The sequence below is a fragment of the Euprymna scolopes genome, chromosome 43 (assembly GCF_053919585.1).
Source record: "Euprymna scolopes isolate OS-2025 chromosome 43, ASM5391958v1, whole genome shotgun sequence".
NCBI lineage: Eukaryota > Metazoa > Mollusca > Cephalopoda > Sepiida > Sepiolidae > Euprymna > Euprymna scolopes.
In genome coordinates this window covers 39,034,594-39,057,875 of record NC_136524.1, presented here as the reverse complement: position 1 = coordinate 39,057,875, position 23,282 = coordinate 39,034,594, and the positions used below count along the sequence as shown (strand labels likewise).

The 23,282-nt window shown below is 33.5% G+C and overlaps 1 protein-coding gene across 8 annotated transcripts in view; it reads right to left on the bottom strand.

The window, feature by feature from the left end:
• The window catches only part of LOC145268301 (serine/threonine-protein kinase MRCK alpha-like), a 350,826-nt gene that overhangs the window by 94,375 nt on the left and 233,169 nt on the right, over nt 1–23,282 (bottom strand). For all 8 annotated transcript variants that reach the window (XM_080123725.1, XM_080123727.1, XM_080123729.1 and 5 more), the window contains 2 exons: nt 8,842–9,145; nt 8,031–8,102 (listed from right to left, as the gene is read on the bottom strand). In XM_080123725.1, coding sequence (XP_079979851.1) covers nt 8,031–8,102; nt 8,842–9,145 — 376 coding nt within the window. The remainder of the gene's footprint in view (nt 1–8,030; nt 8,103–8,841; nt 9,146–23,282) is intronic.

Here is a 23,282-nt window from a genome sequence, read left to right as displayed (position 1 = left end):
ATGGCGTTACATCGCAAATAGACAAACAAATAAAACAAATAAAATATCCGAGTCGGCATTTGTTTTTTTCTTTCTCAACTAAACTTTGCTTTATTACAATTATATAATTGTTTTGACAAAAATTAAAAGTCTCTCCCCATCGTCCATCTCACCCGGTGTACACTTTTCCTCTTCAAGCCCACGACAACCACAGCCAGCCATTAGTCGCCTTCACTTCATACGTCCGTTTCATTTGACATTGACTTTTTTTTTTTTTTTTTTGCTCTTTTCTCTTCTTACACATGCTTTTTAATTTGCATATGCATGTTTTTTTTTACTGCTGCTGCTTCTGCTAATCTCTTCGCAAGCCAGCTATTCTTCGCTGCTGCTGATATTTTCCCACACGCTCATATGCATGACGTTACACTCGAGTGTCTATGGTCTTTCTCTTAACAGGAGCACCTGGTACGAGGATACTTTTCCCTGAAAGTAAACCCTGACTAAACATTCAAAACAACATTGTATTCGCAGCTCAAATAAGATCTCCTCAGTATAGCTAAAACACAGTGGCTTATACAAGAAATGGTGCATCATCTCCAAGTGATGTTGCTTATAATAACAACACTAAGCTAGACACTCCACCAGACTAGATGAATCCATTAAAACCAGGAGACAACAACAATGTAATATAAAACAACAATAAAAATCTATAAATAATAATAATAACAACAACAATAATAACAATATAAATAATAACAATAATAATATAAATAATAATAAAAATAAATAACAATAATATAAACAATAATAATAATATAAATAATAATAATAATATAAATAAAAAAAATAATATAAATAATAATAATAACAATAATAATAATAACAATATAATATAAATAATAATAATAATAATATAATAATAATAATAACAATAATAATAACATAAATAATAAAAATAATATAAATAATAATAAAAATAAATAATATAAACAATAATAATAACAATAATAATAATAATAATAATAATAATGGTTAAGTAGGAAGAGGAAAATTCATATGCTTAACTTCTTTACTACCTCAGTGTTTTAGAAGTAAAAGAGATTTAATGGAATATTCAAATATCCAAGTATCTCGGTTAGAGATCAAGTGTTAACCCCCTTAGACGGGACCACTTGATTTCTGAAAAGTTCAACTGAAGTAAAATAAAACAAAAAGATAATTGACAAAAAAAAAAAATAAATAAAAAAGTAGGTAGAGAGCATATTGCTAAGGAAGTAGTTTCTATGAGTTTGATTCTCATATAAGTGTAAACTTTTTTTTTTTTTTTTTTTAACTGGATACATCTATATACATAAAAGACAAAAGCAGCGTGCAAATTTTTGTATGTCGAGCAAAGGCTTTTTTTTTTTACGCCGAGGTTCTCTTAGAACTTTTTATATACCCCCTAGATCATAATATTTACAATTTGCAAAGGACATCATGTCTAGATATATTTTGTTCTACTTTTATAAAATTCACGCTATTCTGTTGTGTCGTGTGTTTGTTCAGCTTTTTAGTATAAATAAAGTGAAACTAATTGAAGCAAAGGCAGTTCCTCCGCTTTCCCGCTAGGGGCGTCCAGAAAGCAATTAGCTTTGATCGATGCGGTGAAAACCATCATATCAGACAATTGCTATTCATTTGGACACTCTCCTTTTAAGGGGAGCCGGTTTTCTCCCATCATCTTGAAGAAACAAAACCAAAAAAACTGCCTCACAGCCAAAGTTAAGTGCAGCATTTCATTTCCCTACGGCGTGATTAAATTTACGCACCTGTCACATAACTTTTTAATCGTTAAATCAGAATGTTTTTCACTTCCTGTCCTCTTGTGGCCAAGCAGTAAGATATTAGGTTTTTTCACACTTTTCCACCTTCGTGTCAACGATTCGGATTCAAGCCTACCTGCCTACTACAACTTTTTTATTTTTATTTTTTTTCAACACACACCTAAAAAAACACCTGGGCAACGGCAGGCACCCCCCCCCCCGCTAGTGTTTTATAAATTTCAAGAAAAATTTCTTTTCCAGAATTCACCTTATATTAAAAAATAAGAATAAAGAAAAATCTGTATGATGTAGATATTGATGATAAAACGAAAATACCATATTCGAAAAATCATATGAATTGATTAAATAGTTTATATTTTTATAAAGAAAATCATTTTTAAGTAATTAATGGAAATTTGTAAGCATGACAACAAAAATCTTACAAGTTTGAATACTGTTCAGCACCCCCCCCCCCCATTTAGCCCCAAAAGTCTCCAGAGGACGTCAAATCCTGGTGAAAATGAACAAACGGTGCAATTTTAGGCCTTAACATGTGTAAATTTGAGTTCTGCACCATGCAAAGTCTATCATTGCCCCCACCCCATTTAGCCCCAAAAGTCCCCAAGGCTTTAACATATTTAATTTTGAGTTCAGCACCATGGAAAACTGTTACTAAATAGACATACATAGAAAATTTTGTCCAAAAGTCCCAAAAATGGAGTGTTTTTATTAGCCCTAAAAGAGCCTTGGAGTTTTCCCGAATATCTGTTCTGTTACTTTTTTACACATATCATGTTTAATGTTTGTGCAAAATTCCAAGGCATAGTCATTGAGAAAAGCACGGACAGACTAACAGACGAGGCTGAATTTACAGGTCCACCCTCATTTTGTCATTTTTTTTTTAATATGATTTGGTTGACATCAGCTAGAATCGAAACCAAAACATTTAGCGCTGCAGCGTTTAGTCGTTACCATTTGAGCTATGGTTAGACAGATAAGATATATTACAACGTAGCAAAGGATACCTGTGCTTCGCTTGGGTTACCTGAGCGCACAGCAAAATCTTAACCATAACCTTTGAAAAATAGTGTGCACCATCCCTAGGTCAGAGACCATCATCATGTCAGGTTTGGTCATGATCAGTCCAGTGGTGTGGGCTGTAAGAGAGTATATATACTTAGGCTATGACCTTGACTTTTGACCGTAACCTTGGAAAATGGTGTGCACCATCTCTAGGTAATGGACCATCACCATGCCATGATCGATCCAGTAGTGTGGGCTGTAGAAGAGTAGTATGCGCGAACACTACTACTTATATATATATATATATATATATATATACAAAGTAAATTTTTGGTACAGCAAAAAGGAAGGAGAAATTTCAGAGGAAACATAATTTAATTTAAATACCAAAAAACAAGAAATGGGCAGGTGAAATTATTAAAATTTTCCTTAAGGCCTTATCGTCTGACCCTCTAAGAGGAAACGTCAGAATGATAAATTAAAAACTAAGAAAACGAATGAGGGAAGAAGGGAATTTTGGTTTCAGTTGGAAGAACAGTGGAAAAAAAAAAAAAAAAAAAAAATCTCACTGTTCAGGTGGTTTTAAATCAATGAATATCTCCAACTGATGTTTCAGAATCTTTTGTCTACACAGGCTAGGTCGAGAGTTGTTAATAACTAACGCCTCAATGATATTGAGATGATAGTTCGACCTAGCACTGTATAAAACAGAAAACCACCCATCGGAATATTGATCGGCACACCTATTTATACTCAACAGGTGATTACCAATGGCGGACTCATGAGCTTGGGAGTGCCCGGATGTTCTCGAAACCTGGTGTAGTCGAATATCCCGAGGGATATGTTAGGATATTCTCATTTCTAATCTTTGGGATGTTTTGCCAACGTAGTCAGCTCCACACTGACAAACGAATTTATAAACAACAGAGTTCTTTTGAATGGTTGGCAAAACATCTTTACGAAAAGAAGAGAAAAAGGTTCGAGTTGTGTAAACTACTCTAAGCATTGTAGATGGAAAACAACGTTGAGTAGCAGAAGAAATCCTTTCAACAATATGAAGGCCAACAGGACCCAACCATGGTAATTTTAAATAGATGGGACAACGTGATGGACCAATATGTTTACCACTATTAAATGTAGTAATTTTACGTTCAATAGTAGATTTTATTATATTAATGGGATATCCATTATTAAGAAAAATATTTGTAATTTCCCCAAGTTCCGTATCAAGACGGTTTGGTGAACAAATCATAAGTGCACGATGCGTAAGGGCGCTAATGAGGTTTATTTTTCTAGACTGAGGGGCAAAAGAAAACCAATTAAGATAGAGCCATGTAAATGTAGGTTTTCTATAAACAGAGGTCTCAAACGTAGTACCAACTTTAGAAACACGAACGTCGAGGAATGGGAGAGAGCTACAGTCTTCAACCTCCATAGTAAATTGTAAAGATGGATGAAGGTTGCAAAGAAGACGAAGAAACTGTTCAGCTTCGCTCCGAGAGGGAAAGCATGCAAAAGTATCATCAACGTAGCGTGTGTAGAATGCTGGCTTAGTAATTTTGGAAAATCATTCGTTTTCCAAAAATCCAACGAAAATGTTGGCTAACGAAGGACCAAGAGGGCTACCCATAGATATCCCATCAATTTGACGGTACATAATGTTGTTGAAACTAAAGGAGACTGATTTAGTAGCAAGTTCCATCAGTTCAACGAAAATTCGTTCAGGAAATTGTGGAGATTTTAAGGGGCCACGGTATAGATAGTCAGCACAAATACCAATGGTTTCATCCAAAGGTATATTAGTAAAAAGACTATTAATGTCAAAGGAAGCCATTTTTAGATAAAGGTAATTTTTGTATCTGAGATACGAATTGAAAAGAATCAGAGATACAATGGACCGAATAAAAAGAAAGCACAGGTTTAAGAAGATCAACCAGCCATTTACCAAGTTCGTGTTGTGCAGAACCCAGCATAGATAAAATGGGTCGCAAAGGAATGTTGGGTTTATGGACCTTGGGTAAACCGTACATTCTAGGCCTTTGAGAACCGATGGGTCGGATTCTATCATAAATCTCCTTAGAAATAAATCCGCTTTTATGAAGTTGAAGAAATCTTTTCTGGATTTTTATTTCCATACGAAAAGTATCATCATGGCTTAAATCACCCAAACGGAGAAATTTACTTTTATCGTCCAAGATTTGTAACATTTTGGAGATATAATCCGTTTTGTTAAGTATAACAACGCCCGATCCTTTATCCGGGCGAGAAAGATAAATGTCGGGATTAGACCTAATTAATTTTGCCGCTTCAAAATGATTTTTTCTGCCAAACAAAATCACTAGATTTAGTATTTATGGCAGAAAACTTCCGACCTAATTCTCCCAACCTAATTTTAACACTAGTTAATTCATCAGTAGAGATAGGCGAATGGTGTTTTAATTGAGTATACAATAATTCAATTTCACTAAATACTGAGATTTTATCAACAGAAGGGGGAGGAATGCAAAATTGTAAGCCAGCAGATAAAACAAATTCTTCTGTATTGGACAAAACATGAGAAGAATAATTGAATATATGTTTATCCAAATTTGTTATAATCCCAAACTTCTTAGTAATTAAATTTTTTAAATATTTATCATAAGAAGAAGTACATTTAATACGGGTAAAATTATCGCCGATGGATAAAAACCTAGAAAAACGGAGTTTATCAAAGAAAGATAGTTCTTTCCAAACCATGGCCCAAAGTAAAAGGTGTTTACTACGTAACGAATTATATGTATCAGAATTAAACAGGATTTCATCTTGTAGGAAAACACGTTGAACTGCCAATGTATTTCTACATTTAATTTTAGAAATACGATGGCAGATATAACCGGGAGCAACATGATTTAGGCGGCAAGATTTAAGAAATTCCATCCTACACTTCAAAACGATTAACTTATTTTTAATACGTATAACTTTGTTTAACGTTTTGATAAATTGTGAGTTGTACCGACCTCGAAAATATGTAAGTAAATTTTTGGTACAGCAAAAAGGAAGGAGAAATTTCAGAGGAAACATAATTTAATTTAAATACCAAAAAACAAGAAATGGGCAGGTGAAATTATTAAAATTTTCCTTAAGGCCTTATCGTCTGACCCTCTAAGAGGAAACGTCAGAATGATAAATTAAAAACTAAGAAAACGAATGAGGGAAGAAGGGAATTTTGGTTTCAGTTGGAAGAACAGTGGAAAAAAAAAAAAAAAAAAAAAAATCTCACTGTTCAGGTGGTTTTAAATCAATGAATATCTCCAACTGATGTTTCAGAATCTTTTGTCTACACAGGCTAGGTCGAGAGTTGTTAATAACTAACGCCTCAATGATATTGAGATGATAGTTCGACCTAGCACTGTATAAAACAGAAAACCACCCATCGGAATATTGATCGGCACACCTATTTATACTCAACAGGTGATTACCAATGGCGGACTCATGAGCTTGGGAGTGCCCGGATGTTCTCGAAACCTGGTGTAGTCGAATATCCCGAGGGATATGTTGGGATATTCTCATTTCTAATCTTTGGGATGTTTTGCCAACGTAGTCAGCTCCACACTGACAAACGAATTTATAAACAACAGAGTTCTTTTGAATGGTTGGCAAAACATCTTTACGAAAAGAAGAGAAAAAGGTTCGAGTTGTGTAAACTACTCTAAGCATTGTAGATGGAAAACAACGTTGAGTAGCAGAAGCATTGTAGATGGAAAACAACGTTGAGTAGCAGAAGAAATCCTATCAACAATATGAAGGCCAACAGGACCCAACCATGGTAATTTTAAATAGATGGGACAACGTGATGGACCAATATGTTTACCACTATTAAATGTAGTAATTTTACGTTCAATAGTAGATTTTATTATATTAATGGGATATCCATTATTAAGAAAAATATTTGTAATTTCCCCAAGTTCCGTATCAAGACGGTTTGGTGAACAAATCATAAGTGCACGATGCGTAAGGGCGCTAATGAGGTTTATTTTTCTAGACTGAGGGGCAAAAGAAAACCAATTAAGATAGAGCCCTGTAAATGTAGGTTTTCTATAAACAGAGGTCTCAAACGTAGTACCAACTTTAGAAACACGAACGTCGAGGAATGGGAGAGAGCTACAGTCTTCAACCTCCATAGTAAATTGTAAAGATGGATGAAGGTTGCAAAGAAGACGAAGAAACTGTTCAGCTTCTATATATATATATATAGAGAGAGAGAGAGAGATGTATGCATACAAGAGCACTGTAAGTCGACTTACACCTGCTAAGTGAAAATTTTTTTTCAATTTTGACCCCTTGGTTGTTTTGATTGATTGGTTTTACGGCATATCAACCTATGTGGTCATTTAATGCCGGAGTCCTTTTTTTTTTTTTTTTTTTTTAACTATTTTTTTTTTGGGGGGGGAAAGACTTTTTCAGCCTTTCCTCCCTTTTTTTATAAAATCGAACTAAATTAAATGTTGTATTTATGTATGTTTGGGTGACTTTAAATTTCCTTAAATTTTCTTATATAAATTTACTTTCCTTAGGTATGCTAGAATATTTGTTGAGTTGACCTTTTCAAAAAGGTCCTCCATATTGCTTTCTGTATAATATAGTTTTTTAGTCGGGGCAAGGTCATCACACCCAACCAGGATATGTTTTACTGTGAGTATCTCCTGGCATGGGATGCACTCTGGCGCCGATTCTCCATTTAGTATATAAGAATGAGTAAAGTTGGTATGTCCTATGCTGAGCCGAGTCAGTATCACATCTTCTCGGCGTGATCTCTTGATGTCCGGACATCGTTCCTTAAGTTTAGGTTTGATTGAGTATAATTTGCTGCCCTCTTGCTGACTCCACCGCAGTTGCCATTTTTCCTGTATGTATGCTTTTATCTGGTTGCCCCCTTAGCAGCTATTTTTACTGCTAAAAACCCATAAAAGAATGGTCCACAAAAAACGCAATCATGTGACTTGCCTCATGCTGCTCTGCGACCTTTTGTACCAGAGAAGATGTACTTTGAAAAAAAAATGGACAGACAGACATAGTGAGATTCATAAATTAGATTAATAGATTAATTGATCAATTTTATTAATAAAGAATAAAAACATTGTCCTTAGTACTCCTTAGTCTTTGAGATTGTGATTTTACTCTCCCTTGCATACATCAATCTTGGATAATTATTGTCAGTTTAAAAAATGAAGATTGATAACTTACTCTGCTCTTCTGGGATTGGACATATTGAGGGTGCTTTTTCTATGCAGTGTATATGACATCGATATTGGCAATCTGAAAAGTGAAATTTATAACAGAGATAACAAAGCAATGCAGGAAGAAATATCAAACATTAGGATCAATGACTTATAAAACCTCATGGGAAACGGGCTTTTATTCAATCCATGTACAAATCGGTAATAATACAGAATAAGGATTGTGCTATCATTGCAATTTTCTGTACAGTTTACGTAAAATTCCAAAAGATGCTGAAACGCTGAGACAATGAAATCACGGCAGCCCACATCATTTCATGGTTTTATTATGATAAAAAAAAATTAAATATTTATTTTGATTTGAAGAAACAAAAAAAACTGTATGAGAAAATAAAAAAATTTTGATTTACTATTAGTTGTTTTTTTATTCAAAAAATAAATATTTATTCATTAAACTTACCTTACAACGAGCGTTTTTTTTTTTTGTTTTTTCCTCTTGATTTGGATTTTTTAAGTTTTGTAAAAAAAGAAATTGTCTAATAATCATTCATTGTCAGTTCTTCGTAACAACAAAAAAAGATATCGTTTTCAATTTTTTCAATTAATTTTTCATTGAATTATTTTCATAGCAGAATATATTTTTCATTGAAAAAAAAAAAAAAAAAAAGCGTTTGTGCAAAAAAAAATAAGCAAAAAAAAAAAGAAAATTTCATTCAGCACCTTCCAGCATTTTTTTACTAAACTGCCTGAAAACTTTTAATAGCACTATCCATATTCTGCATATATACTGTTTTTGTTAACAAAACAGTGGTACTTACTTTGGCAAATTGCTCCTTGCCTTTGTATACCAATCAATAAAGAGAAACACTGGTTACACTTGTGTAAGGTATTAAAAGTAGTGACTGTGAACTGATGGCCCTTTGGTTGATTTGGCGGTTTTGGCAAGGAGTCATTTTTCTGATCGATCCACGGCTGATTATATGTGGTGTCACTCCGTGAATCCGAGGCAGCAGCAGAAGGCGCAGAATCCAGTACACGTATGTCACTGTGTGAAGCATTATGGGAGTCATTGATTGAAGAAGCATCCTCGCTTGATTCTTCAACCTCACTTTCATTTGATGACTATGAACGAACAAAAAAAAAAAAAAAAGAGAATTTACATTAGTTTAGAGGAAAAAGAAAAGGTAATTTGCTTTCTTCTTATTAAATCTGAAAAACAATAACTAAATAAATAATAATTTGACAGAAAATCCATGAATCTGTTTAACATCTGTGGCTCTGCATACTATGCAGAAGAACCAAAGCATTCACTTGCTTGACTTGGGGGGGGGGGGGGGGTTATTACTATACCTTTTCAGATCTATTGTTCCACCCTTTTATTAGTTATTTTATAAATGTTCCATCGAGGATAAACTTCTATTTTTTTTCGATACAGACGGTCTATGGTAAAAATGAGCACAATACAAGAATATATCTTAGAATTAAGATGCAGAGTATAGTTGTCACATCTGGAGATGTGCCACTCACAGAATCTTGTCATGCATCAACTTCTGGGGATGGGGGATGAAGGGGGTCCTCTTCCTCACAGAAGTGAGGTTTCTAGTCGTTCTGTTCTATCGTTATTTTCACAGTAGTTGCTCGACTTAGTTCCGATCTATGGTTCATCCTTGTAAAACATTTACAATGAAAACTTACCCAACTACAATTAAGAATTTTCCTTTTTTTTTTTTCCCCACCCCCTCTGTATCTAAAACTAAGCATAGTTTACACAAACAAATTTTCTTTCCGATAACTATCCATTAATGCAAGACAATAACACAGGGATACTTCCCGGCCGACTACAACATGGTCATTTTCAAGTCCAATATAAACAAATTCTTGTTGAGCCGTCCTCTTAAATAATCTTGTTTCAACCATTGTTATCAATCCTCATGTTGTTTGTCTCACCATCCACCTGACAAATTCATTTAGCCTAATCCTTCAGTAGCCTTTGAGCCTTGATAAGTTATGACCTGTTAATACACTAAAAAAAAATCTGACTGAATAGTAACTTGCCTAAACAACTCACTCCATAATCCATGCCAAAACCATTACTCTATACCATACACAAGCTTATAGAAGCATTGAAGAGTTTGAATATCTACTAGACATTAGTTTCAACTGTTTTTTTTTTTTTTCTATGCAGGGATTTGTCAGGTCATCTTGGTATAACAATATTTGGTGCAACTACATTATAATGGCAAAATTCGGAAAACAAAAAAATTGATTAAAAAAGACAAACAAAAAAAGCAATAGTTTTTCCTGACTTTTTGTGTCAATTTCAACTAAAAGAAATGATATCTATTTAATTGGCATGTCAGAAGTACTTAAATACTATCACATTATTAAAAAAAAAAAAAAAAAAAAAAAACGCTATATTTCTTTGGGAAAACCTGACATAAGGGAAGTAACTCAGTTATACTAAAAAAAAACACTTTATTTAAAAAAAAAATGGCAATAGTTACACACTACTTACCTCCCTTTGGAACACTTCAGTGTTTTTTTTTTTGGGGGGGGGGGGCAAAGCATGTCATTTTTGCTAATTTTTGTCAAAAAATATTTTGTTTAATAATTTTTTTTCCTACCTCATCATTTTTCATAATTTTTAGATATATTCGTTACTGTAACATGACAATTAAGTAGAGATCATTTGTTTGCCTTGAAATTCAATATTAAAAATTTTAAATTTCGCTTTTATAGTGTAGTTGCAACCATATTTTGTCTTACAACTAAACCTTAGTCAAATAGTCAAAATAATACAGTAATTGAAGCCCAAATAAGATCCCATTAGAACAATCACACTCCGGTCTATACATAGACTCGCGCACCTTCTCTGAGTGACAGTAATTCAAATAACAGCATTAAGGGTTATAGTCAGCTGATGTACTTCCTAACTTCCGGTGTAACGCTACCGGAAGCTGTGACAAGGCAAATGAGTTCCTTCACTTTTATTGTTCTTCGGTATATTTCTTTTGTGAAATAAAATGTAAGAAAAGTTGAAGAGTATACAATAAAAATTAACGAAATTATACAGGAAAAAAAATGATACAATTAGTCTCTTTTTTATTTTTTAAAATCTAAAAAAAAAAAAAAAAAACTTATTTTTATAATTTTATAAACACATATTTCTTATAAAATTTCAAATAAAGTAAAAGCTTATTTTTTCAATTTTGTTATTAAAAGCGCAAATAAAGACTAATTGCATTATTTTCATTTGTATAATTTTGTTAAATTTTTGTTGTATACTAGCCGGGTGCCCAGCGTTGCCTCGGTGTTTATAGATGTATGTTGAGCAAACAGAAAAAAAAGCTGTAGTAGGCAGACAGGCTCAAACACGTGATGCGAAGGCGAAAAAAAAAACATGACGCGTTAGCTATTGCACCCATCGCCAAAAAAGAAGTGACGTAGGTCTAAATTAAGGCTAGACAATCTAAAAGAGGTGAAGACTTTTGAAAATATTGTCGAAAAAAGCGACCCCCCCCAACCGTAGAAAAGTGCTCCATTTAAGGTGAAGGAATTAATGGTATTAGCCATTTTTTTTTTCAATATTTGTTGTCCGAAGGGTTGAGCTTCAAAACGAATCAGATCTCTTGAAAATCCGTTGCTTCTTTCAAAAGTTTTTGCGAGACATACAAACATACATACATACATTTAAATAGACAGGTGAGATTTATATTGTACTAGCGGGGGTTACCCGGGTGTTTGGAGGTGTGTGTGGTGTTAAATAAAAAAAAAAAAGGGGGGGGGAATCGAACCCGAAACCCTTAGGCAAAGTTTGAAAATAAAATCGGACAGCCAGAATGAGTTACTGAAAGATGTTTGAATTTATTTAAGTAAGAACCAAATTGACAGGTGCGCATCAATGACCAGGTTTGTTTGTTATAAGCGAAGTAAAAAAAGAAAACAACGTTAAAACTTAAGCGGGGGAAAAAAAAACGCAAAAACTAACGTAAGGCAAACGAACGATGAAAACAGAAAAATGAACACGTGAAAAATGGCTTAAATAAGCCTGTTTCGATATTAAAATTTAAAAAAATCGATGGGTACCCAGGTATTCTTGGGTGTGTGGTCAGGGGTGGATAAGCGAAGTAGAAAAAAAAAAACAGAAAAACAAACGTTACGTGAAAACAGCATAACACTGGTTTAATATTTAAATTTTTAAAATCGAAAAAAAAAAAAATGACATCTCACACCATGATTTGAACCCAAAACTTTCAGATAATGAACCAACGCGCTAATCAACTGATCTAACGCAACGTACATGAAATTTGTCCAGTTTTTCAACTATTTAAAGTAAATCAGGTCATGATGTCATCTGGCGCATGCGTAGAACTGGCCGTCGTCACGAGAAGACCGTTTTTGTTGACCCCTCCCCTGTCGAAAATTGTCGATTTCGGGGTGAAAATATGAACATTTTTGGCCAATTTTTCGATATTTTTTGAGTGAAGGATGGAGCTTCGATATGATACAGAGTTTGTGAATTTTCGTTGTGTCTGTCGTAAGTTTTTAGCAGACACACAAACATACACATATACATACATACATTTTCGCTTTTATATATATAGATACTAGCGTGGGTACCTGGCGTTGCCCGGGTGTTTGGAGGTGCGTGTGATGTTAAATAAAAAAGAAACCGGGGGGGGGGGACTTGGTAGGATCGAACCCGAAGCCCTGAGGCGATGTTTGAAAATAAAATCGGCCAGCCAGAATGAGTTACTGAAAGATGTTTGAATTTATTTAAGTAAGAACCAAATTGACAGGTGCGTGCACGGAAGTCGTAGAGCAATAGCTATTCAGCTATTCAGCAAATGATGTCAATGACCAGGTTTGTTTGTTATAAGCGAAGTAAAAAAAAAAAACGTTAAAACTTAAGCAGGGAGGGGGTAATCAAAACATCAAAAAAAAATCACAAAAAAAAACTAACGTAAGGCAAATGAACGATGTTAAATGTAAAAACCAAAAAACATAAATTAAATAAGCCTGTTTCGATATTAAAATTTAAAAAAATCGGTGGGTACCCGGGTGTTTTTGGTTGTGTGGTCGGGGGTGGATAAGCGAAGTAAAAAAAAAAACAGAAAAACGAACGTTATGTGAAAAATGTTCACTGGTTCAATATTTAAATTTAAAATATCGAAAAAAAAAAAAAAGACATCTCACACCACGATTCGAACCCAAAACGTTTAGATAACAAACCAATGTGCTAACCAACTGAGGTAACCCAACATACATGAAATTTAGTCAGTTTTTAAACTATTTAAAGTAAATCAGGTTATGACGTCATCTGACGCATGCGTAGAACCAGTCGTCGTCACGAGAGGGCCGTTTTTGTTGACCTGATTTGCCTTGTCACTGCTTCTGGTAGCGCTATGCCGGAAGTCAACATGTACGTCAGTTGACTATAACCGCATTAAGCTGGATAATGAGGAGAAATTTTATTCCTGAAATCTGTCAGAAGCTAACAAAGCTCACCCCCTCCCTAAAACAAATTATAATATATTATAATAGAAAAATGCAAGCATGAAAAGTAATATGGTTAAACTTAAACATGGAAAAGTAAAGGACTAGTTGCTAAAACTGGAAAAGAAAAGGACAAGATATTCTAATAAAAAATATAATCAATTTATAACTTAAAAATTAAGAATTGATTATATAATGTTATAAATTGAATTTTTAAAAAAATCCTTAATGCTGCACTATTTTAAGTTATAAATTTATTATATTTTTTAGCAGAATATCTTGTCCTTTTTTTTGTTCCAGTTTTGACGACTAGTCCTTTAATTTTCCATGTTTAAGCTTAACCATATTACTTTTCATGCTTGCATTTTTCTATCGTGATCCATAATTTTTCCAGGCTTCCAATAAATTTACTTGTTCTTTGTTTAATTTCAGTCTTATTTTTTTGCCCCCATAAACACATATGTAATAACAATGTACGGTACTCGTCTGCTTTCAATAAAATCCCAACAATTATCTTCCTTTCATGTTTTCATTCTGTTTCACTTGTTACTTCTCTTTCCACGACAGTGAATTAGTAGCAACAGTAGTCGCTGAAGCAACGTAGTTGTTATGGAAACCAGTCATAAAAAACGTCATTCACCTCCTTACATACTTTTACGATTTTGAACACCAGTAAATTCATCATAACTTTTGTTTTACTGAACGAAAATTAAATTTTTTTTTTTTTCACAATATAGCTGAGTTGAAATTTAGTCGAAAAATGAGTGAGCGGTGAAGCTTTAAAGCAGTTCTAAATGACTAAAACTGCCACTTAATAATATATTCAAACACTACCATGTTTGTACGATATATATATATATATATATATATATATATATATATATATATTCAAGCACGTCTGATTGAACACGACAGTTATTCTTTTTTCCGATCTTTCTGGGCATCTTTTCAATTTGCTGAGTGGTCTTTTTAATTTCAGCAGGTATGTTATATAAAATGGTACCCAAAAATTGTTGTTCGACTACATTATTCTCAAGCGCTTTCTATCGATACATCCGATTATCATCAGGAGCGAGTGTTGTTTTCTTTTTTCCTTTGGCTTGGTGTATTTATAATTTATTTTTTTAATTGGCTATAAAGTTGGGTGCAGGAGGGTTGGGGTGAATTATTTTTATTTTATTTTTTAATTTCGATTTTCCTATTTTATAAAAATAATATATATATATATATATATATATATATATATATATATATATATAAAAATACACCAAGCCTCAAAGGAAAAGAAAATGATAACAATCACTCCTGATGATAATTGGATGCACTGAGAGAAAGCGCTTGAGAAGAATATGGCTGAACAACAACTTTTGGGCGCCATTTTATATAACATGCCTGCTGAAAATTGAAAAGACCGCTTGGCAAATGGAAAATATATCAAAAAAAATCGGAAAAAAGAATAACTCTGTTGTGTTCAATTAGACGTGCTTGAATAATGACTTGCTGCCAAAATATACAAATGTGTGTGTGTGTGTGCGTGGTCCATTGGGAAGAGGAAAATTTATATTCTTTACTATTTTATTACAACTCAAGGTTTGAGAAGTAGGTGAAAACCTTAAATGAATGTTCTGATATTTATGAATCTCAAAGAAAAGCAAGTGTTAGCATTAGCAGAGAGCTTTTTGATTCATGAGGACTTGCTGAAGTAAAATGAACAAAAAATTTTTTTTAAAAATAAATAAACAAAGCAAGAACAAATTTAAAACTAAAACACAAACTGGAAAAAGTCTGCTATTCAATCCAGGTTCATAATTCGTTATGATCGGTGTAACCTCCAACCTTCTTCAGGTGTATGAGTCGTCATGTTTGGTAATGGAAAGGGGGGGGGGGGTAGATGTACACTTCCGAGGTTTCTTATTTAGGTTAAATTGAAAATAAATTTACAAAACAATTTGGTGGTGGTGGTGGTGGTGGCGGGGGTATTATTTCAGAATTATTTGTGACGAAAAAGGGGGCGGTGTGGTTAATTAGATCATTAACAACTTATACACCTGAAGACAAACAGGGGTCACATCAATAAAAAAAATTATACAAATAACACTCAAAATGAGAACATTAGCCCGATCACTCTAAATAATACAAGTAGTCATCTCTCATCTAAAAAGAAAATCCAGAACTTTTGTATATTTTCAAATTGTAAACTTTGAGAGGTAAGAGAACCTTAAACACTATATATTTCAAAGAAATCAGGTTTATCACCATGAAGGAAACCTTTAACTCCTGAGGGCGAACTGATGTAAAATGGAGGGAAACAAACTATATGATATGCATATTGACAATAGTTTTGAAATACACCCAACATCAAATAATTTATACTTATGACATCAAATAACAGCCACATTTACTAGCACTTAGTAAAAAAAAAAAAAAAAAATCAATAAAAGGAACTGATAGGGACATGCAAATCTTGAACATGACATGCTTATAATAATATGTAGTGTAATTTTTATATTAATAAAATTATAAAACAACTTTGTTGGTCTGCTTCTTTTTTTTTTTTTCTCTTATAAGCATTTAATATTTTATTCAGTGCAATAAAAAAATTTATTGCAATAGTATAGAATAAAATTAAAGGTTTTATTCTTAAAAAAAAAAAAAATGCCTGAATCAACCGTAATGCATTTGTTTTTCCGTTATTTTTCATAAACAAATTCTTTTAATCTTTTCTGATCTAATTGAAAAACGGAATGGATTATTTTGAGACTCTTAAAACTTTGAACTGAATTTAGAAATATTTAAACTGTCAAATAGAAAATCTTTGAGATCAGTATTAAACATTAACAAATTCTAACGTATTGAAAACTTTGGAAGTTTTTTTTTTTAATGCAATTATTTTCTAAATTAAGATTAAAAGCAACATTATCTAATTGGCAATTTGTTATAGTTTTATAACAACTTGATCTAAATAAGTAAATAATTTTATTATTGTAATTTTTAAAATCATAATAAAACAATTTTGTAAAAAAAAAAAAAATGCATTCTGGGGGATTTAATTTTATAATTATTTTTTAAATTTGCTTTTACTTTATGTTATCACATTTATAGCAAAAGATAAAAGTAATTATCAAAATTACATCTACATGAGAAACATACAAAGTTGCTGCCGCATAATTTTATTAATACAACAAATAATTTATCATCACAAATATGAGAAAAAAAAAAGGAATGGCGAATTAATTCATTGGAGGAGTCAAAATTAATGAATTGATTCAGAGAAATTGGTACTGATTCAGAGCCTTTCCCAAGGTCATGTAAGCAGTTTTTAGTAAGCTGTCAGAAATGCAACTGAAATAGCCAACACAATTAGCCAATCAGTATTAAGCTGTCAGCAGACGATGTTTTCATTAATAGGGGAAAAAAAAACACTTTTCTGATATTTTTTTTTTTGTGTTTTTGATCACCATGATCAAAAACACAAAAATATCAGAAAAGGGTTGTTTCCATGGGGGGAAAAAATTATTTTCATTGTTAAAAAAAATAAAAAAATAAACACTTATTTTATTGGAGAATTTCTTGAAAAAAAAAAAAAAAAAAAAAAAAAACTTCTTAGTTACTGTCGATGAAAAACAAAGAAAACATTTGATTTTCGTTCATAGTTCTTCATTTTAAAGAAAAAAAATGTTTTTTTTTTTACTTGAAACATTTATCTAACTGTTAAAATTTTGTTTTCAATGTTTTAAATGGACTGTTTGGCAGTGTTTCTGGCAACTTTTCTAGCTGCTTACCAGAAGCTGCCGCAAGATGCGGTCACAAATTTGAGTCAGTTCCTGAATCAGTACAAAAGGCAGCTAACAAAAATAGTGTATAATGTTACAAGGACAGAGATGGCAATAACCAAAATAATTATTAGTAGACCTAAAATTTCACACTGATAGGAAGAAATGGGCACTTCAGTTTGGTAAATGATTTCAACATGAAAATTATAGCCACCAGAAATTAATCAATTATTTTTCTTATATAAGATACATAACAATTTCTCGTTAAACTATTCTGTTTAAAATAAGGCTTTCCTAATAATCGTTTCATTCTTCTTGTTAACACCTGGATTTGCCATAAGTAACTATATAATTTTATGTCAGCATTTATAAAGTAACTATATAATTTTATTTCAACATAATAAAATAAGTATATAGTTTCATTCCAACAAAGTAACTATATCATTTTATTTCAGCATTATAACTGTAACATGGAAAAAATATGCAACTGCAATATACGAGGGTCGTTCCAAAAGTAAGGCCTCCTATTGTTTAACTCGAAAACTAAAACGTTGTAGAGCTTACCGAGATAGGAGTGGCACCATTAAAATAAGTGACCCTTTATGCTCAAAAATTTAATTTTCTACATAGTCATTACCATTCTCAATACACTCTTTTGATTTTTTGGTCGTAAAAGTCTGGAGCACACTTTGTCCCTCATATTTGTTGCCACTTTGAAATCGACAAACCCATCTCCTAACTGTGCATACATCAACTATCTGCTTCATAAATGTTCAATAGGTGCCAGTGAATGTTAATCGATTCAATTTTTTCTGCATGGAGTCATTGAACAATGCATCTCTGCTTCTGACGCATGTCCATGACAGGGGTTGCTTTCTTAGTCTCACACCATCAATATCTTCAACAGGGAGATGAAATTTTCAGGTCATGAATGCATGTTCAGTCATTATAACAATGAAATTTGCTATCTCATCTGATCCATCTGGGCAGAAAAAAAAAATAGGAGGCATTACTTCTGTAGCCCCCTTAATATGAACTAACAAAGATTATACCTAAGTTTTTTGTATCAATGTTTATTAAAGCTTCATGTGCTTTTCATGGCGCCTCAATGTACTTTGATAATCTTTTAATTGACCGAGTGACATATTTTGGTACACAGGTCTAATGGCACTTCAGCAATGACAGCTCTGGTTTGTTCTTTAAGTTCAATGATGCTACAAGGCTTTGCTAAAATGGAGTACTGTTGCCACAATTGTGCAAGAACTGCTCATGGTGCCATATCTTGCCTTGATAGAGTTGAAACCTGGTTTTGTAACCTAATAAATGATGCCTTTTCTCTTCCCTGGAACCTCTTTCCTACAGAAGTGACATTGCAAGCCTGTCTCTGCACCGTCATGGTAATTGCTCATCTGAGCTCCAATTTATAGTCACCCTTGCTGGACTTCCACAAAAAGAAACACTTGTCTTTCTACAACCACTACCAAAAATTTCCCTCACTCGCAACCTGTACCTAAATCTAAATGCAGATTCCATGAACAAAGCTAGAACTGCCCACCTGTGGACCACTGTTCCACTAGCCTGCTTCCTGGCAGATTACAATATGGTAGCCTTCAAGTCCAATGTAAACAAGTTCTTGTTGCGCCGTTCCCTTAAATAATCCAAATTCCACCAAATCTACACAATTAACAATTACTACACTACTACCTTACATTCATTAACCCTTATCCTCGAGTGGCCTTTGGACCTTAAGTGGTGACTACCTTAGGAAAAAAAAAGGTAGACTTTGTTTTTCAGAATGTTCTACAGGGGGGGGGGTCAGAAAAGTTAAAATCCGGCAAATGAGAAGGCCACCCAAGAAATCCATGCCTGCCAGTTGATTGCCCAGGTAGATTGTCATTCAACTAATTTCAAACACAGCATAGTGGGCTGGTGCATTGTTTGGTCTGATTTACAGCATATCAGCTATCTATGGATTATTTAATGCAAAAAAAAATGTTTCCTAGTGGAATCCCAAGGTGGGGTAATTGTTTTATATCATTTTGAAAAGGAAAAATAAATTAAAAATAAAATTTTAAATATGGTGCTAATTTAGAATTACACTTGATAAAAAAAAAAAAAAAAAATACAGAAAATCTTTATGCTGTACATACTTGCTACATACCGAAGATGTCATATTCCAAAAATCAAGTAAATTAAAATCAAGTAGTTTTTTTCTTTTTTAATTAAAAAAATTTTTGGAAAATTTGAAACAATATGGCTGCTCCCAGACTCCTTGTTTCTTCATAAATTTTTTGGATTTAAAACAATTACTTTGCCAATTTATGGAATTTTTTGGAATATGACATCTTCGTTCTGTGATGAATACGTACATTATAAAGATTTATCTGTATTTTTTTTTTAATTTATTTAACTAAATAAGTACCAAAACATGATTTTTTTTTTTTTTAATAGTTCAACTTGTTTGATAAGGTCTAAGATTTTGGTTGGATGAGTGTCTTTAAATAGGCATATCAGATTGGTGGGGGTGGGGGCTTTCCCCAATATCGTGGGAAAACATTAAATAAAAAAAAATTTTTTAAATAAAAAAAATCGGCAGAAAGCGAGAAGCTTATCTGGCTTCCAGCCAAACTTTCATTTCTGCGCGTGCGTGATTCTTAGCTTATTTACCAACTCATTCGTTTCGCTATCTGCTATGGCGTAATCGTTAGCAAGGTATGAGGGGCGTGCAATAAGTAATGCCCCTGACCCACTTCCCATAGTAGTAGAGCAACGAAACTTGGCGCAGTTATTAGTCCTTCTCTAAATAGGAACCACCCAGAGTTATGCATTTCTCCCATCGTTTGATGCAGCTCTAGAGACCGTTTTTGTAGAACACCCCAGGTTGGTCCTCCAACCACGACGTGACTTCAGAAATCAAGGCTGCATCATCTGAGAAACGCTTTCCTTTCAAAAACAACTTCATGGCTGGGAAGAAGTGAAAGTCAGAGGGTGCAAGGTCAGGAGAGTAGGGAGGATGGGGCAGGATTTCATAACCACATGCCCGTGCTTCTGATCTGGTGACATGCGAGTTGTGAACCAGAGCGCTGTCCTGCAGGAGGAGGGTACCTTTGCTGATCTTGCCCTGCCTCTTGATTTTGATAGCTTCCCTTAATTTCCTCAAAAGTGAAGCATAATAGGCTCCTGTAATTGTGGTACCCTTTGCCAGGAAATCTGTCATAACTACTCCGTCCTGGTCCCAGAAGACTGTGAGCATGACCTTGCCAGCGGAGGGCTGCGCCCTTGCCTTCTTTGGAGGTGGCAAGTCCAAGTGCTTCCACTGCATTGACTGGGGTTTGGTCTCTGGATCATAGTGATGGACCCAGGTTTCATCCTGTGTAATCAGTCTTTTGAAAAACTTTGACTCATCTTCTTGGCACATCTCCAAATTCATCTTCGAGCACTTGACGCGTTTTCGCTTCTGGAATGGTGTGAGCAACCTGGGAATCCATCTGGCAAACATCTTTTGCATATGTGAATGGTCATGAATGATAGTTTCCACAGACCCTGTACTAATCTTGACATCTTGGGCTATTTGGCGAATAGTAATGCGCTGATCTTCCAAAATAGCAGCCTCAACTTGACGGACAGATGCCTCATCAATGGCAGAAGGGGGGGGGGGGGGCGACCAGGTCTAGGAACTGTTTCCACAGACTTCCGGCAATGTTTGACTTCACAATGCCAGCGTTTTACAAGGTCATATGATGGGGCATTATCACCATAAGTTTCTTTCATTTCATCAAAAATCTCCTGTGATGTGCGTCCTTTCAAATACAAAAACTGGATCACTGCTCGACATTCAACAGGCTCCATTTCACACCTGACTCAGTTCAAACACCTGTAAAACAGAAACCACAAAGCTGTAATTTGCTACATCATCCGTAGAGATATAAATCATTGCACAGGCAAAATTTCAGCTAGATCAGACAACTGGAAGTGAGTCAGGGGCATTACTTATTGCACACTCCTTGTATCTTTTTTTTTTTTTTTTTTTTTTTTTTCACCTTCTTTCCTCGCACTCCAGGTTTTTAACACCTACAAACACCCGGGCAATGCCGGGCACTCTCGCTAGTATTATATAAAAGTCACTGTGGGTGTGTGTGTGTGTGTGTGTGAGAGAGAGAGAGAGTTCATTCCTCATAGGTTTCAAAACGGGCAAACCTATCTTTTACAAATTTCATACAAAGCTAATTTATGTCTGACAATGTTCTTGGATATGTTTTGTGCAGAAATTCATTTGATCAAAAATCAAAAAAAAATCCGATCTTAAAAATAGTTTTTCTCTTATAGATAAAAAAGAATAATTTTTACAGGGGAATATTTTGTGTTACACTGGTAAAGCGAGTTAACAAAATTCCAGCAAATCATTTCTTCTTAAAAAGAAAACAGATTTTTTATAATCTGGAGATACAGCTTAATGGTAAAGCACTCAGCTACAAATCGAATGATTCCCTGTTCAACCCCGAATGTATCTCACCATTTTAATATTTTTTTTTCTTATTAATGAGTTCAGTTTACGATAAAAGAAAAGGTGCCGTTTAAAATCGCCGCAAATCATTTCTTCATTTGCACATTTTAAAACTAAACATTAATCAAAAGTGACTTTTCCAGGGCATTCATCGTTAAGCCCAAATATCAGTTGACATGATACTGTAAACAAACACAAACAGAATTTGATAAACGACATTATCATTATTATTTTTATGTATTTTATTTATTTTTTTTTTTTTAATTAGTCCACCGGGCAAATTATTCTATTGTAATATATAGATTAATTGATTAGGGGATTGATTCTATAATACATATGCAAATCTGTATAAATCAAAGTATCATGTTTGAATATATCTACAATCGAGCAACGCCGAGCTGCCAGCTAGTATAAATATAGTTACTTATGGCAAGTCCTGTATTAAAGTCCAGAGAATAAAAATTATCAAAATGCATCTAGGAAAGAGTTTTTTCGTTGTTTGTGTACGTGAGCTCATGCATAAATAAATGAATAAAAATGAAAAAAAAAAGAAAATACAATCAACAATATTTAAACAACTTAACAGAATTTGTAAATATGGGAGAAGTTTCATTGGGATAAACATGAGCAAAACAAAAAAAAAAAAATGGAATTTATAATAGGCTGTAGAATTCATAAAAAAAAAAATAAAAAAAAAAAAATTTCATATCTTTACTCTGAAACAATGGATAATGGGCCAGTCAATGCAGTCATGAAGGTATGGCTTATAGGATGGAAGGGAGGGGGGGGGCTAATAATGATAAAACCAATACCATATCTGCTGGCGAATATGATCCACTCCTGCATAATAAACATATCTGGAGGGTGATCAGAAGACAGAAATGAAAAACAAAATTAACAATTTTATATATACGTGTACTTGTATTGTGGGGATATTTTTCCTTGGATATCATTTCTCAATAACTTTTCAAAATTTCATTTTATTTTTTTTATTTTTGTTAAAGCAAATATTTTTCCTTTTTGTTCCATTTCATTCCAACCACTTATGTGTGACCGTCCATAATGATTTGATTTGTGTGATAGCAGCATTGCCTATATGAACAATGAAACACGTGTAAGCTGCTTATGGAAAAGGTAAATATAAAAATTCACCTATATATTAATAAAAAAAATTTTTGAAATATTTTAAAAAAATTATGATTGTGCATTGGCACGTTGTGACATTTGGAATAATATAAATTTACAGCATATACAGTATAGCCCGGATATAAAAGACTTCTTCTCTGGCCCTTAAAGCTCTCTTATATATGGGTTATCCTATACATTAACACAGGCTCTAATTTGAGACCAGAGGAAATCTTTCTTATATCAGGGTTGTTGTTTTTTTTTGGAGGGGGGGGGGTTACTTGCCAGGCTCATCGTTGCTTAACCAATGATACGACGGGAACCAGGGTACCAAACATGATTATGCCTTGTTTTTTTTATA